Raw genomic sequence first — 17,772 nt, 5'->3', positions numbered from 1 at the left:
AAAAAAAAAAAAAAAAAAAAAAAAAAAAAACTGAAGTACTTACTTTCAATTTTCCATTGAAAACATATGAAAATAAGAATGAGAAATACCTCCAAACTAACAACAAAAATCTAATATATCAGAATTTTTTCAATTCAAGGATGACTATACAGGGAACAACTAAAAGGTATGAAGCCCAAAAATCACAAGTCATTGGCAAGGATATGGAAGAACTGGAACCCTGGTGCACTGCTGGAGGGAATGTAAAATGGTGCAGCCACTGTGGAAACCATAATGGGCAGTTCCTCAAAAAACACAGAATGATCATATGATCCAGCAAATTCCACTTCTGGGTATATACCCAAAAGAACTGAAAGCAGGGTCTCAAAAAGAGATGTATACACACCCAGGTTAACAGCAGCACCATTCACAACAGCCAAAAGGTGGTAACAATGAAAGTGGCCAACGACCAACAAATGCAGAAACAAAATGTGGTATGTTGTATACACATACAAGAAAAGGAGGCCGGGCGCAACGGCTCACGCCTATAATCCCAAGACAGGCACATCACGAGGTGAGGAGTTCAAGACCAGCCTGATCAACATGGTGAAACCCCGTCTCTACCAAAAATACAAAAACTTGCTGGGCGTGAAGGGATGTGCCTATAATTCCAGCTACTCAGGAGGCTGAGGCAGGAGAATCACTTGAACCCGGGAGGCAGAGGTTGCAGTGAGCCAAGAGCGTACCACTACACTCCAGCCTGGGCGACAGAGCAAGACTCCATCTCAAAAAGAAAAGAAAAGAAAAGAAAAAAGGGTGTTGAGCATTCAAAAGGAATTAAATTCTGATACATGCCACAACATGGGTGAACTTTTAAAACATAAAATAAAATAAGCCAAATACAAAAGTAAAATAAGCCAGACACAAAAAGACAAATACAGATTCTACTTATATATGAGGTACCAGGGGCTGGGGATAGGCAGAATGAGGGGTTATTGTTTAATGGGTACAGAGATTTCATTTGAGATGATGAAAAAGTTGTGTAGATAATAATGGTTGTACAACAATGTCACCGCAGAAGTAAAAGGAAGACAAAATAATCCACATAAGCAAAAAAAGGCAAAAACTTTTGAGAGTAGACCAAGCATAACTATACTATAAAAAGTTTAAATTTTCCTATAAATGAAACAATTTCATACTGAAGTAAAAAACAAAAGTAAAAATTTATACATAAATCCTTAACTGTCATGGGATTAAGAGTAAAAAAAGAAAATAAAATTTTTTTAAAAATCTTTGTGAATAAAAGATTAGAAGTTCAATGAGTAGTAGAATTAAAACAAAAAATCTAAATATGATAGTGAATAATTTACGGCAAAATAAATTAGAGTAATTTTCTACTGATGACATGTTTAACAATAAACACTCAATAAAAATGAGTCTGTGATCTGAATAACATAGAACATCAACAAAACATGTTATTGATATGGATTTACAGATTTTAACTCGGTCTTTTTGAATATAATTAAAATTAATAGCATAGACTTTGAACACCGCAAAGAATATAACTTCTCTTCAAGTTTCCAAGAAACAATGACAAAAATTAACTTTAAAAATACCACAAAGAAAACTCCAATGTATATTTAAGGCTATATTTCTCTGATCCCCAAGAAATAAAACTAAAAAGTAATAAATATTTAAACCAAAAGTAGAACAATCCTTACAAGATTAAAACAGAAAAAGTAAAACATCCTCATACAAATAACTACTGGTCTAGAGAAAACAAATTGGAAATACAGTGACAGTCTTATTATATTGACAGGCAATTAATTCCTCCATACAGTATTTCTCCATGAAAACAGTACTAAGAACAACATCTCTACATCTTTGATAATTTACAACTTAATTCAAAAAATATATTTAAGATCTCAGTATTGTAGGGCTTTTTTCTAAAAGTCTATTTACTTGTGAAATTGTTTAAAATAATCTTACTAATTCTAATGATGAATTGAGTACTTCTCAAAATATTACAAAAAGCAAGTACTTTAAGAATGAGTTTTACAGTTCTATTTCCAACATTTCTTGTAAGCAAAAAAAAAAAAAAAAAGTGGTTTTTTTTTTTGGTTTTGTTTTGTTTTTTAGGAAAGGATTGAAAAACAATAGTAACCGGCCGACATTTTTTAATTCTTTGAGCTAAAGATGTTTAAACAACAACCCTAAAGGAGTTGATGGGGGGAAAAGACCAGTCCTCACAGGATAGTCATAGTTTTTACAACAGAAGGTACAAAACTGAAATGCCAGGTTAGCAAAATTTCTTAAATATTACCAATGAAACAGATTTTTGTGTAAACACAACTTATACATTACCACTGCAATATACAATGGGTTGTGGATTCTACAAGGCATCTGGAGGAAGAGACTGCAGCAGGCTCTGCCCCTCACATGCTCCCAACGGTCCTTCCACACTGCAGCCAGTCACAGTTCCTCGTGCCAGTCTCATCAGGCACTTCCCTGATTCAAAGCAATCTCATCCTGCCTTCAGAGGAAAGGCAGGACTATTCTGCACCATGTCAAGAGATCCCTACCAGCAGACCCTCATTTATCCCACCAGTCTCTCTCCACTACCTGCACCTCACATTTCATGCTCTAGGTGCTTGTGTTCCATCTACCACCAGCCCCATCCTTTATCTGCGATCAGAACTATCCATGCCTCTTTGTCATGGCTCATGGTTCATTCTCACTCTCTGCCAGATTTTAAAAAAAAAAAATGTTATTTTATTTGGTTGGCCAAATCCTACTTATAATTTAAAACTCAGTTCATTCATTCAGATCTACAAAAAGCCCTCACTGAGGCCAGGCACGGTGGCTCATGCCTGTAATCCCAGCACTTTGAGAGGCTGAGGCAGGAGGATCACTTGAGCCCAGGAATTTGAGACCAGCCTGGCCAACATGGCTCGACCCAGCCTCTGCTAAAAATACAAAAATTAGCCGGGAGTGCTGGTACATGCCTGTAATCCTAGCTACTTGGGAGGCTGAGGCACTAGAGTTGCTTGAACCTGGGAGGCGGAGGTTGCAGTGAGTCAAGATCACGCCACTGCCCTCCAGCCTGGGCAACACAGTGAGACTCTGAGTCTGGGGAAGAAAAAAAAAAAAAAGCCCTCGCTGGCATCCCAAGTTCATAGCTCATAGTGTTTTCAAAGCACCAATGGCAACAAAACATAATGGCTATAAATACAAAACCTCAAGTGACCCTGAAAAATAAATTGTGCCTCAGTTATGTAGTTTGCAGGGTCATGATAATTAAATGACTTCATAAATAGTGCTTGGTGTCTGATATATAGTAAGTGCTTTATTTAAACTACCTTAGTTTAAGTGTTATTCCTGTATGCTTATCTGTTTTACTAATGTCACATTAAAAGTATCTATCACCCACGGGCATAAAAAGCACTATATCTTATTTGATACCACAAGTGCCTAGCATATATTAATAATAGGCAATCAAGAAATGTGAGTTAAAATAACTGTCTTCAGAATGGTGGCAGCAGCAGGGAAGGTCTATGTAATTAGAGAGCCCATTACCCCAGTTATCAATTCACAATCTGGTCCAAATATCCTTGATGAGCCCTTACTGGATAAAAGCCCTTCTCTTCAGTCTCTTTCATAATCCTCTTAGCCCATCCTCAAGTCCTCCTAACATTCTAGAATTCTACCAACACGCCTTGATGTTGGAGGTACCAGTTCACAGCAGGTCAGATGGGAAACGACTGCTTTCCAATGACTGCAACGACAGGAATGACACAGAAGGAATGCGGAAAAGAAACAGAACATAGACCTAAGAGTCTAGGTTATCTGGCAGGAGGTGAAGGCTACCTTCTCCTTGCATGTTGAACCTAACTTAGCATGTAAATAAAGAAAAAACAGACCTGATTTGATGACGGAGGACTAGGGGGAATGACATATGACATACTTTCGGTCAGCATAACTAATTTTGGTGAAACTATTTTTTCTTTTATTTACTTCAAGTAATAAAAAAGTATTCAATTAAGGGGGGAAATTGAAATTCCCTTCCATGCTGAGTTCCAGAGTTCCAGACACGACTGATGCTACTGACATTAGCACTGTGTGGAAATACCTAGAGATTTGATTATATATCCTCAGATACTTCATTTCTAAATTGATAGCAACATTTATTATTTTGTTCCTTTAATGACTCAACAAAAATACTGCTTCTGTCTTTCTTTTGAAAATTGGCGTAAGTATGAACATCAGGGAATTCTACTTGTTTGCTTCTTTTAAAATATAGCCAAAGAAAAGAGACATTTATTCTTTTTAAATAAGTAAATCAAATATAATTTCAAGTACTTCTGTTTTATTTCGCATTTCTAACATACCAACTGGCACTCGTACAACAGAATTAACCTTTAAAGTAAAAATAATTCATTGAATCATAAAGTACCAGCAGCCAAAAGTTAAAAGTGAATGACTAACTTTTACAGATAAATGTTCTGGCCAAGAAAATTTAAGTTAATTTCAGAAACAACTGATAAAGCATTCCTCACACTTCAAAAGAAAAATTTACTTGTTGAAAACCTTCAATATGTGAAAAATCTCCTAAAAGTACTACAAAATAGTGTGATAACCTTAAGGACTAAAGAAAAACCAAGATTCAGAACTATTATCTGAAAATTAAAGACTTGAAAATATACTCATTTTAAAATATGCAATTTGTTTCTCTTTTAAGAGGCTCATGTTATGAAAAAAATAAAAGCTTGGGTTTCTTTCTTTCATGGGTATTGTTACTGTATAAATATCTGTACTTTTTTTTATGTTCAGACCTCTATTCACAAGGATTTCAGACAGCCTGTAACAATGTTTAATTAAATATAGACCGACTTACATCAAAATAGCATAAAGAGAAAAAAACCTGGTAACTGTAAGAGTCAATATATACTTTTACGAGTAATAAATTTTGATTCTACTGCCTTGGTAAGGCAGCAAAAGGGAAGGGAGGGAGGAGAGGCGAAGGAAGAAAGGGAGAGGAAGGAAGACCAGACATCAGGAATTCACATTAACAGAAGAGACAGAATGCCAAATCTTCAAGGAAGGCAAGGTTATCAGATGGCAATTTCAAAATGAAAGACATAAAATGACAAATGATTTATGATATTTTGAAATGTTAAAAAAGATATGGCTTCCAGTTACATGGAGACATACTCTGGTATTCCACAGATCTCTTAAATATTATGTTGTAATATAACATTCCTAAGGCTACTACTGTACACGTGTTGATTACTCATGCAAAATATTACTTATCAAAACACTTCTTGCAAAAAAAAAAAAAGTAATGCCATGTTTTCTAAAATTATCTACTCTACTGAAATACAAACAGCAAAAAACAAGGTATCCTGATCTGTCCACACTTTGAATGATTAGAATATTCTAAAGTTGATCCAGAATTTTCACTCTAGATAAATGTACATTTAAGACCCTAATAACTCACAGACAGGCCAGTTGCTTAAATGACCTAATTTAAAAATTTATGTAAAACTTCAATTCTGGCCATGAAATAATGACAAGGACTTCTCCTGTCCTTCACCAGAAATCAACCAGAAAGTGGCACAGTAGACAGTGTAGGACTATGATGCCAGAGAGAAGGAAAATAAGCAATGAGAGTCCTACTATACCTGAAAACAATTACTGCACAGCAAACACAGGCAAGAGAAATCCAAAGAGTCTGACAGTCTCAATGACGTTAGGAGACGAAGATGCTTGTGGAAGCTGACATGGTTAGGAACTGTGGGAGAGCTATGCAAAGAAAGAGTTTCAGAGACCTAAACAAGTTTCCATCTAGTCCATGCTGACATTAGGTGGCTTATATTATAGGTAGATACTCTGTAAATATAGGCCAAAGAAGATTACTGAGATTTAAATTGAACAACTCCCAGGGCTCACACAAGACAACAAAACTCAATCTTCAGCCAGGCAGAGTAGACAGTCATCAATAATTACTTTGAACATTCAGTAGAGGTCCCAAAGGATCACACCTCAGGAGCAGAGTTTAACCCCAAGCAAAGGTTCTTCTAGATCAGGGTTTCTCAACCTCAACACTTCCTCAAGGTTTTTCAACATCTTGAGCCAAAAAATTATTATTTGTGGAGAGCTGTTCTGGCTTCTATTTACTAGAAGCCAGTAGCACCATTCCAGGTGTGACAATCAAAAATGGCTCCCAACATTGCTAAACATCCTCTGGGGAGCAAAATTACCCCCAGTAGAAAACCACTATTTTAGACCCATTCTACCAAATTTTTTAAAGTCTTGAGAAAATGAAACCGCTCTACAAGTAGCACAATCACCTGTCAGTCTCAAACTTCTGGCTTCAAGTGATCCTCCTGCCTCGGCTTTCCAAATAGCTGGAACTATAGGTATGCACCTCCATGCCCAGCTAATGTTACTAATTTTTTAAGAGATAAGGTCTTGCTTTGTTGCCCAGGCTCATCTCAAGCTCCTGGCTTCAAGTAATGCTCCCATGTTGGTCTCCCAAAGTGCTTCCGAACCCTCCCAAAGTGCTTCTAAAAGGGCAAAATAAAAAATCAAGACACTCAGCATGGCAATATTGAAAAGGTCCAGCATCCAATCAGAAATTACTACACATATCAAATATTAAGATCCATAAAGAGAAAAATCAGCCACAGGACAAGACCCAAAACTGAAATACTCAGATGTAGAAGAGGTATACACTGACAACTTCAAAACATTGCAGAGACAAATTAAAGAGCTAAATAAGGCTGGGCACAGTGGCTCATGCCTGTAGTCCCAGCACTCTGGGAGGCTGAGGCAGGCCTATCACTTGAGGTCAGGAGTTCGAGACCAGCCTGGCCAACATGGTGAAACCCCGTCTCTACTGAAAATACAAAAAAATTAGCTGGGCATGGTGCCGCACACCTGTAATCTCAGCTACTTGGGAGGCTGAAGCTGTAGTGAGAGTCACTTGAACCCAGGAGGCGGACATTGCAGTGAGCCGAGATCATGCCACTGCACTCCAGTCTGGGTAACAGAATGAGACTCCATGTCAAAAAAAAATAAAAATAAAAATAAATAAACAGCTAAACAATTGAAGACATACATATGGTATTCATAGATCAGAAGACTCAATACTATTAAGATGTCAATTTTTCCTGAATTGATCTACAAATTCAACTCAATTCCATTCAAAACCACAGCAGGCTTTTTTTTTTTTTTTTTTTTTGTAGAAATTGACAAATTTGATTGATGTTGAAAATACAGAGGACCTAAAACAGCCAAAACAACTTTGAAAAACAAGAACAAAGTTGAAGGACTTATATTACCTTATTTCAAGACTTACAATAAGCTTCACTATAGCTACACTATAGGCCTTCACGATAAGCTAGAATAATTAAGTCAGTTGGGTATTGGTACCATAAGAGAAAACTGACCAATCAAACAGCGTAAAGAAGTAAACCCATATATAGTTAGTTGGTAAGGAATTCAGGAAAGAAAGGATAGGCATTTGAACAAATAGTGCTGAGAAAATAATTATATACCCATAAAAAAAAAAAAAAGTTCATTCCTTACCTTACCCTATATACAAAGATCAACTCAAAATCAAAGATATAAAACGTAAAACATAATGTAATAATTCTAAAAGAAAGTATAGGAAACATTCTTCGTACCCCAGGTTAGGCAAAGATTTGTTAGGTAAAATACCAAAAGCATGATCCATAAAAGAAAGATTAAGAAACTGAACCTCATCAAAATGAAGTATTTCTGCTCTTCAAAAAGCTGAATGATCAGCTCAACAAAGACAAAAAAAAGGTTTGGCAAAATACAATGATCATTCACGATCAAAACTTTCAACGAACTAAAAATACAAGGAACTTCCTCAACTTCATAAAGGCATCTACAAAATACAAACGTACTAGAGCTAATACTACCTGTAATGGTGAAAGATCGAAGCTTCCCCTCTAACATCATGGAGAAGGCTCTCACCACATCCATCCAACATTATACTAGAGGTTCTAGCCAGGGCAATTCAGTAATTTAAAAAAATGAAAGGTATCCAGAGTGAATAGAAAGAAATAAAACTGCCTTTACTCACAGATAAGATGATCTTAAAACCGTTTTTATTCACAGATAACATGATTTTATAGGTAGGAAATCCTAAGGGATCTACCAGAAAACAAAAAAAAAGGAGAAGAAGAAAAAAAAAAAAACTAGCAGAACTAGTAAGTTCAGCAAGGCCACCAAATAGACAATCAATACACAAAACTCAATTGTATTTCTATATACTAACAATGAACAATCCAAAATTTTTTAAATTTTCATTCGGCTGGCGGGGTGGCTCACGGGCCTGTAATCCAGCAGCTGTGGGACAGCCGAGAGGGGCGGGGATCACAAGAGGTGCCAGGAGATCGGAGACGCGATTGGTTGAAAACCCCGTCTCCTACTAAAAATACAGAAAAATTAGGTGGCTCGGTGCGGCATTGCCCCCGGCCGCGGCCGGCCCCCGGTGCCCGCCGCGCGCTGGGCCCGCGCCCACGCCGCTGGGTCCGGGATGGCGGGCCCTGTAGGTCCCAGCTACTCACGCGGAGGCGCTCCGAGGCAGGGTAGAGAATGGCGTGAACCCGGTTGAGCGGAGGCTTGCAGTGAGCCGAGATTGGCGCCACGTGCAGTCTCGAGGCGCTGGGCTGAGCTACGTAGCGGAGACTCCGGGTCTCAAAGAAAAAAAGAAAAAAAAAAAAAAAGACAAAAAAAAAAACAAGTGGTGCAGTTCACAATTCACAATGGCATTGAAAAGAATAAAATACTTAAGAATAAGTGTTTTAAAAAGACCTAGACTTGCTCTCTAAAAATTACAAAAGATGCTCAATATCATCAGTCACTAGGGAAATGCAAATTAAAACCCAATAAGACACCATTGCACATCTATCAGAATGCCCTCCCTCTCGGCAAAAAAAAAAAAAAAACTGAACATAATAGATGTTGAAGATGTGGAACAACTGGAATGTCCACAGGAATGTTATCTGTAATATCTAGAAACAACCCAAATGTCCACCAACAGGTGAATGGATAAACAAATTGTGCGAAGTCCACACCATGTAATACTACTCAGAAATCAAATGAATAAACTACAGTAAGCTGTCACTTAACATGTTCAACAGGTTCTTGGAAACTGACTTTAACGAAACAGCATTACAAGTTCCATGCCATTTAACTAAGTGCTGATGAGAGAAAATAACTGGGTTTGTTATAAGTCAGTTGGCTTAAAGTCATAGTTTCCGAAAACCTATCTATGATGCCAAGTGAGGAACTGCTGTTCCGCTACATTAACAACACGGCTCAGCCGGGCACAGTGGCTCACACCTGTAATCCCAGCACTTTGGGAGGCCGATGCGGGCAGATCACTTGAGGTCATTCTACCATAAAAACACACGCATGTGTATGTTCACTGCAGCACTATTCACAATAGCAAAGACATGCAATCAACCTAAATGCCTATCAATGGCAGACTGATTAAGGAAAATGTGGTACATATACACCAATGAATACTATGCAGCCAAAAAATGCATGAGATCATATCCTTTCCAGCAACATGGATGGAGGTGGAGGCCATTATCCTATGCAAACTAATCCAGGAACAGAAAACCAAATACTGCATATTCTCACTTACAAGTGGGAGCTAAAAAATGAGAACACATGGACACAAAGAGGGGAACAACAGACACCATGATTACTCGAGGGTGGAGAGTGGGAGGAGGATCAGAAAAATTACCTATCAGGTACTATGCATATTACCTGGATGACAAAATAATCTGTATACCAAACCCCTATGACACACAGTTTACCTATATAACAAACCTGCACACGTACTGCTGAAGCTAAATAAAAGTTTTTTAGAAAAAGAGGATGCCCACTTAAATAAATATACCCTAAAGATATACCTGCACATTTATGAAACAGCATAAGCACATTATTCATTATACATAATTTATATTAACAATATCCATCAAGAGACTGGGTTAACAAACACACAACAAAGCATTTGCTACCTATAAAAAAGAATGAGAAAACTTCACGTCTAGATAGATAGGGAATAATCCCCATACCTACTACTCTATGCGTGTAAGACGTATTTTTAAGTTATAAAAACAGGGTGCAAAACAGTATATATAACATACCACCATGCAGGAAGGGGAGAGGATAAGAATCTACATACTTAGTTGCTTACATTTGCAAAAATAAAATAAAAATAGAAAAAAATAGCCAGAAAATAAAAATGACTACCAATAAGGAAAACATCTTCAAGGTAACTGAATGGGAGGGAGGCATCCCTGAGCTACATTTTTATGAAGAAAATACAATTCCCAATAGTGAAACAAATGAAAACAAATCTAATTGTATGCTGAATTGGTAACGGTAGCTTTAAGGCACAGTATTTTGACTGTATATCCTTAATGAGATTAGTCTACGTCAAAAAGAACTGCCAGGAAATCTTAAACATTTTAGTAGGGTTGTTCCTAGTAATGTTAATACTGCTGTTCTGAAACTATCTTTTGTATGTTTAAGGTCAAAGCTAATAAGTAATTATGCTGATACTGCTAGAAACGAAGACTTTCTACAAGCAAGAGCAAGGATAAAAAACACAAATTTAAAATAAGAAAAATAACAATATAAATTCACGATCTTCAAAAATATATATTTCCTAATTGTTCCTGAAAGGAAAGAATGATATCACAGTAGCTATAACTACCTCTAATGGCCTGGTTTTGGTCTTAATATACCTTCCCCTATTAGAAGTGACCAGAACCTTTGGAAAAATAGGCCTGTTCCAGGTTATTTACAAAATAAGCATGGGACATATTGAGTCAAAAAGAAAAAAGATTTGAACACTAAAGAGACAACGAAACCAGCTTAAAAGAACCAAAATCTTAAAAAAAAATACTATTCCCTATATCCCAAAGAAAACATTGATTCTCACCATATCTATACCAAAAAGGCTGCTATCATCCCAGATATCTGTTGAAATTGCTTCACCAATAAGTGTCATATCCTCTGCAAGCAATTCCAGAACTCTTATTATCATTTGTCTGCTACCTAGGAATACAAACAGAAAACGTAAAGGAGAAAAGTTACTTAACTTTAAAATAATCAGCTGAATATCATATTGCTCGATTTTCTAGTTAGTCATGCTCCAACATTTTCTCTTCTTTTCTAATGTTCTTAGAACTGTAGAGAAATCACAATTTACAATCACACTGAAGGCTTCTGTTCCAGTCACAACACTACTTTACTATATAACAAATCAAACACACTTATAATTGGAAAAGATATTGGAAGAAGCAATAATCTAACAGGTACTGTGAGATAGATCAAAATAATTTTTCAAATTTAGGGACCATCCATGTTACACGTAATATGTGACAAAGCACCAGAAAGATTTAGAAAACGTATTCCAATAATTTCTACTTAGTACTAGAAGGCTTGAGTCTTCTCATAAATTAATATTTTCCCACACAGGAGTTGCCTGGGAAGCTAAGCTTGGACTGGCGCAACTAAAGGAATAAATGAACATGCTGACATTTGCTAAAGAAACTTCAAGAAACTCTATTTGCACTCACCTTAAACTCAAAAAATCTTCCCAAAGTCACACCCACCAGAGCAAACTCCTTTCTCCACAGAGACAGAATAACAGACTCCATCTCCATTATCCTATGTGAGATGAACATTCACACTAGACCTTCCCACCCCGCATCCCAAAGGTTAAGTTCTAATGAATCAAAGTAAAACAAACAACCAGATTGGAAGAATCTAGATTAATTTTTTTACTAGAACAGCTGGAGCAAATTCTCCTAGAAATCTCTTATGATGTTGAACAGTTACAAATCATGCCATAATTTACCACAAAAGGGCAGGAGAACATTTAGAAGTTTTATGTACCAAGATATAGCTTTATAATTATCAATCTGACTTTTAAAGCAAATTAAGAAAAGGTTAAATGCAAAATCACATTTAAGTCTAAAACTGTTCTTCTCAGCTTACTAGACAGATAAACATATGTACTTTACGATGCCAAAGTTCAGATCTTCCTTCATTTCAGATTACTGGTATATGAACTAATATATAGTTCCAGCTAGTAGAAGCACTTACTGAGTAAAAAGTATGGGTACACAGTTTTCCTCAGGATAAAAACACTTTAAATGTTTTCCAAATATATACTTACCTGCTTCTTTCTCCTCCATCACCTCCAAGTGGCAAAAAATAGACATAGGACTTAAAGAACCATTAACTTGGAATATATATTTTTACTTTGCCAGTATAAAGTAAAAAGGGTAAAACTTTCCTATCTTATTTATATCCTGATGAGTTTATCAAATGCTGAAAATGTATAGATTTTGAGAATAAAATCATGACTGCTTTCTTTTTTTTTTTTTTTTTTTTTGAGATGGAGTCTTGCTGTGTCGCCCAGGCTGGAGTGCAGTGGCCGGATCTCAGCTCACTGCAAGCTCCGCCTCCTGGGTTTTACGCCATTCTCCTGCCTCAGCGCCCGGCTAGTTTTTTTTTGTATTTTTAGTAGAGACGGGGTTTCACCGTGTTAGCCAGGGTGGTCTCGATCTCCTGACCTCATGATCCGCCCGTCTCGGCCTCCCAAAGTGCTGGGATTACAGGCTTGAGCCACCGCGCCCGGCCGACTGCTTTCTTTCTAAAACTTTCTTCACCTTGCAAAAATACTCAAGTATTTAAGAGCATGGACTTTAGATTCAGAAGAATTGTGGTTCAAGTCCCTGCTTTTAGCTGTTTGACTTCAGGCAAGCTTCTAAACCACTCTAAAACTCAGCTTCATCTTTGTAAAAATGGAGATAAAATTAGTAACTACCACTATTGGAAGGATAAAATGGGTCGATATGAAGAGCGCATGAAATAATGAACACAAAACCAACGTATGAAGGCAGAACCCAGTAGGGACAACCCAGTAGGGACTCAATACATGGTAGCCGTTGCTTCATTTCTAGACTCAGTAGACATCCGCCATATTGTTATTGCTGTCACCGTTGTTCAGCGCAATTACAATGAAATACCAGTGTATATTTCAGTAAACCTCTTCAAATTTTCCCAGCACATCTGAACAAAACTGTAATCTCAAAATATTTGTGGGTTTTTTTAAGAAAAATTACTACAAAGGGAAGAATCCAGTTTTGGAGTTTTGTTTTTAACATGTTAAATGGCTTAAGTAGTAAGAAATGAATGGGAAGAGTGAACAACTGACAGCTATTCAAAAAGTTTCCAAAGAGCAAAAGGCAAAGATTTTTTTATTCTGGTCTATTCATGCCAGTTCACCTTTCATAACTTAATCCAGTTGCTCTATGTTGTCATTGCTCCAATTTAAAATAGCCATATAACCCAAAAAAAAAGAAAAAAATGACAGCAAGAATAAATGCAAAAAAATAAAAATTCTAAAAAAAAAAGCGTGAAAGCCAATAAAAACTCGTAAAATGGAAGGGCTAGCTGAATAGCCCTCCATGGCATCCACATTTAATTTAAAAATAATAAAGACTTTATTACATTTTTAAAAATTTATATCTCAAAAGATAAGTAAATATAGATTCCAAAAGCCCTAACATAGAAGAGGAAAAAAAGGAAAATCCTAACGAAATACAAAACAAACACAAATTGTATCAGGATTATGATTTCAAAAACAACTAACCTGTTCTTAGGAGAGGAACAGTGGATTCCAGAATGGAGACACAAAACTGGGGAAGACTGAGCTGCTGGAATTGTAGTTCCAATGTGTCTTCAGTTTCCAGCTCTGGCAGATCTATGTGTCCCATATCCAAAGGTGAATGAATGGATATCCTAGAGTTTACATGAGCATGACTACTACTTCCACTGCAAAATAAACAAATGATAAACCTTGCATATAGAAACAATCCCCAAAGAGATTTACTGCATATCTGCTGCCTGGCATATTAGAAGCCTCATACATGTCACAACTCTATTGCTTCATTCAACTCTGGTCAGATTTGTAGAAACTTTGACAAATTTACGAAATCAAACTCCATAAAGACGACTCAAGGCCGGGAGTGGTGGCTCATGCCTGTAATCCCAGCACTTTGGGAGGCTGAGGTGGGCAGATCACCTGAGGTCAGGAGTTCAAGACCAGCCTGGCCAACATGGTGAAACCCCATCTCTACTAAAAATACAAAAAAAATTAGCTGGGCATGGTGGCACGCACCTGTAACCCCAGCTACTGGGGAGGCTGAGGCAGGAGAATCTTCTAAGCCCAGGAGGTAGAGGTTGCAGTGAGCTGAGATTGCGCCACTGCACTGCAGCCTGGGCAACAGAGCAAGACTCCATCTCAAAAAAAAAAAAAAAAAGACTCAAAATTGTAAATGAAGCCAAAAATGCATCTATATTTTGCTTTTCAGGCTGATATCTCAAAGTATGTCAACATTCCTATAGTAGCCATCAATATTAGCACTGATAACCCATTCATTTCTAAAAGAAAACAAGCAGATTTATAGGAAAACTCTTCTGTAATCAACTTGTAAAGACAAAACCAACAGTTCATACAGTTTCCTAGATTTTTTGAGTTTCACCACTGTTCTAAGTAAGCCAATGTTAGGAAATGAAGGATGTTTCCAGAAAAACATCATGGGAAACGTATGACTTCATTTAGCACATTCAACATCATATAATGACTTCAAAATGCACCCAAAACAAGGAACATCCCATCGTGCTTGGCTTTCTTCATTAAAAAGTTCTTACCTTGGATATAAAGTGCTGGAGTAAGGATTTAAAAAGTGTAGGAAGGCTAGAGCCTCACGTTTACAAAGAGCCTCAAAATTTTGTCTTTTGATGTAATCCACCATTGAAGCTGAATCACAAGAGACACGTTAACGCCATGGAACGTTTAAATCTGCCCGAATTATACACCAACTTTGTTGTTTCTTCAATTTCAAGATACCAAGCACCCCAAAATACGGAAACAACTAGGGCTCCTGTGTAACTCTGAAAGGCCACGTGACGAAGCTGTTCACTCAGGAGCAAACACTTACAGCCATGCAGCACACAAGAGAATGAGGCAGAAAGGCTTTACAAGGAGAAAGAGAAAAACATGACTGATCAACCAACTACAATATAAGAACTAAGAGCACAGACTCTCCTATCATTTTATTTAACCCTAGCTCTGCTCTTTACCAACTGTCATGCTCTTAACCTCTCTAAACCTCAGATTTTTCTGTAAAATGAGGATGATGATAATAATACCAATCCCATTATATAACATCAGTCCTATTCTAGGACAACTAAAGGAGATAAAGTATGCAAAGCACAGGGCATAACACCATGCACACAGCAGGTATGAAATGGTATTAGCTTGTTAACAGTAGTAGCAGTATTGCAAGAAAATAATCAAGCCAACAGACTAATGCTCAACTTACTAAACATTTTTTAAAATGACACTAAAGAAGAGGCTAATGTGTTTTTAACACGTTTGCAGCCCAAGGATAAGGTAACATACAAATACCACACCAATCCTTTCAAGCAAAGTTGGTGTATGAAAATCTGGGTGCCAAGCACTGGGGGCCAAGCATAGTGACTCACGTCTGTAATATCAACACTTTATGAGGCCAAGATGGGAAGATCACTTGAGCCCAGGAGTTTGAGACCAGCCTGGGAAACACTGTGAGACCTCGTCTCTACAAAAAATAAAAGGCTTAGCCAAATGTGGTAGTGCACACCTGTGGTCCCAGCTATTTGGGAGGCTGAGGATCACTTGAGCCCAGAAGTCAAGGCTATAATCAGGCCACTGCACTCCATCCTAGGCAAGAGAGTGAGATCTTGTCTCAAAAAAAACAAAAAAAAAAAGAAAAAACCTGTATTTACACAAATATCATAAATTGTTCACCTTGAAAGAGTCCTTATTTTATAAAATTCTCCAACCGTTCCTTTTAACAATAAACACTTACGCATTTGTCATAAGACAAAAATATGTTTAAAATACTATCAAAAGTGTATCTATCATTTACAGCTATGCTTTTTAAACTAGATCATATTCCATTTGTGGCTGGTAAAAACAACTTAGTGGGTCAGAATCATTTATTTTTTAATGAAATCAGAACTGAAAATACAGTTCAGTGTGTCGAATATAGTATTAGAATACTATTTTGTGAACATTTTGTTTTGGGGGACACATACACACACATATATACATAAACAGAGTATATGTTCACGTACTGAGCACTGAGTTGCTGAGCTGGGATGTAATATTTATCTGTCCTTACTGTGGATCATGGTCAAAAAAAGTATGAAGCCAGGTTTTAACACAAGGCCTATACCTGTGTTAGTGTTTCAACAACAACAACAAAAAAAAAAAGGACAGAAAAATAATTATCTCCTTCTGAAATTAACACACACAAGTTAACCAGCATTTCTAATTTCCCCAGAGACATTGCTCACCTAGAGGACACTGCATCCCAATCCTGGCCATCTCCTCTGGGTCGCTGGCCTGTGCGCCCAACCACAGAAGGCCGAGGGCTGCTGCTCCCTGGGGAAGGGTTCTGGGAATGATGAGTACCTCTTGCTTCATGACAATAAGATAAAGAAGAATTTTGGGAAACTGTGTCTGGGGAAAAAAAGAAAGAATAAAATTATCCCTTAGTAGAAACAGACTTCTGACTATGTAGTATTTATGTATCATTCTTCCAAAAACATTAACAAATTAAGATAGTAGGAATTCTTTTACAGAGGTAAAAACAAAAGCAAAGATCAAACTTTTCTATAAGTATTCACTTAGCACATTTAGGTTTGTATCTAACTGACTTGATTACATGGGACCTTTTAGTCAATGGTATTCAATTACAACATTAGAGACTACCAAAGCAGAAAACACTAGATCATGCACTCTCTGTTAAAACTCTCCAAGAATGGCTACCTCACACTATACATAAAAATTAATTCAAAATGGATCAACAACCTAAATATAAAAGCTAAAGCCATAAAGCTCTTAGCAGAAAAAGTAGGTCTAAATCTTCATGACCTTGAATTTGGCAATGGATTGTTAAATATGACATCGAGGCCGGGCGCAGTGGCTCAAGCCTGTAATCCCAGCACTTTGGGAGGCCGAGACGGGCGGATCACGAGGTCAGGAGATCGAGTCCATCCTGGCTAACACGGTGAAACCCCGTCTCTACTAAAAAATACAAAAAACTAGCCGGGCGATGTGGCGGGCGCCTGTAGTCCCAGCTATGTGGGAGGCTGAGGCAGGAGAATGGCGTGAACCCAGGAGGCGGAGCTTGCAGTGAGCTGAGATCCAGCCACTGCACTCCAGCCTCGGCGACAGAGCAAGACTCTGTCTCAAAAAAAAAGAAAAAAATATGACATCGAAAGCACAAACCACCAAGAACACACAGATAAGCTGGACTTCATCAAAATTTAAAACTTTGGTACCCCAAGGAACATTACAAGAAAGTGTCAAGATAACCTATAGAGTGGGAGAAAATATTAAGCAAACCATGTATCTGATAAGGGTGTTAATTTTCAGAATATCTAAGTAACCTGAAACCCAGCAATAAAGAAAACAGCCCAATTTTTAAAATGGGCAAAGAACTTTAATAAATATTTCTCCAAAGAAGATATATGAACAAACAATAAGCACATGAAAAGTCATTAGAGATTCACTGGTCATTAATCACTAGGTCTTTAGAGAAATGCACATCAAAACCATGAGATACCACTTCACATCTACTAGGATGACTATGATTTTTTTTTTTTTTTTTTTTT

At 37.2% G+C, this 17,772-nt stretch overlaps 1 protein-coding gene across 2 annotated transcripts in view; it reads right to left on the bottom strand.

Annotated features, from left to right (window-relative positions):
* The window catches only part of RTTN (rotatin), a 218,092-nt gene that overhangs the window by 187,995 nt on the left and 12,325 nt on the right, over nucleotides 1–17,772 (bottom strand). For both annotated transcript variants that reach the window (XM_017867073.1, XM_017867072.1), the window contains exons 8-10: nucleotides 16,450–16,615; nucleotides 13,697–13,878; nucleotides 10,973–11,088 (exon numbers count right to left, since the gene is read on the bottom strand). In XM_017867073.1, the coding sequence (XP_017722562.1) occupies nucleotides 10,973–11,088; nucleotides 13,697–13,878; nucleotides 16,450–16,615 (464 nt within the window). The remainder of the gene's footprint in view (nucleotides 1–10,972; nucleotides 11,089–13,696; nucleotides 13,879–16,449; nucleotides 16,616–17,772) is intronic.

Source organism: Rhinopithecus bieti, unplaced genomic scaffold, assembly GCF_001698545.2.
Source record: "Rhinopithecus bieti isolate Rb0 unplaced genomic scaffold, ASM169854v2 scaffold_2272, whole genome shotgun sequence".
Lineage (NCBI taxonomy): Eukaryota > Metazoa > Chordata > Mammalia > Primates > Cercopithecidae > Rhinopithecus > Rhinopithecus bieti.
This window is presented reverse-complemented; position numbering and strand designations above follow the sequence as displayed.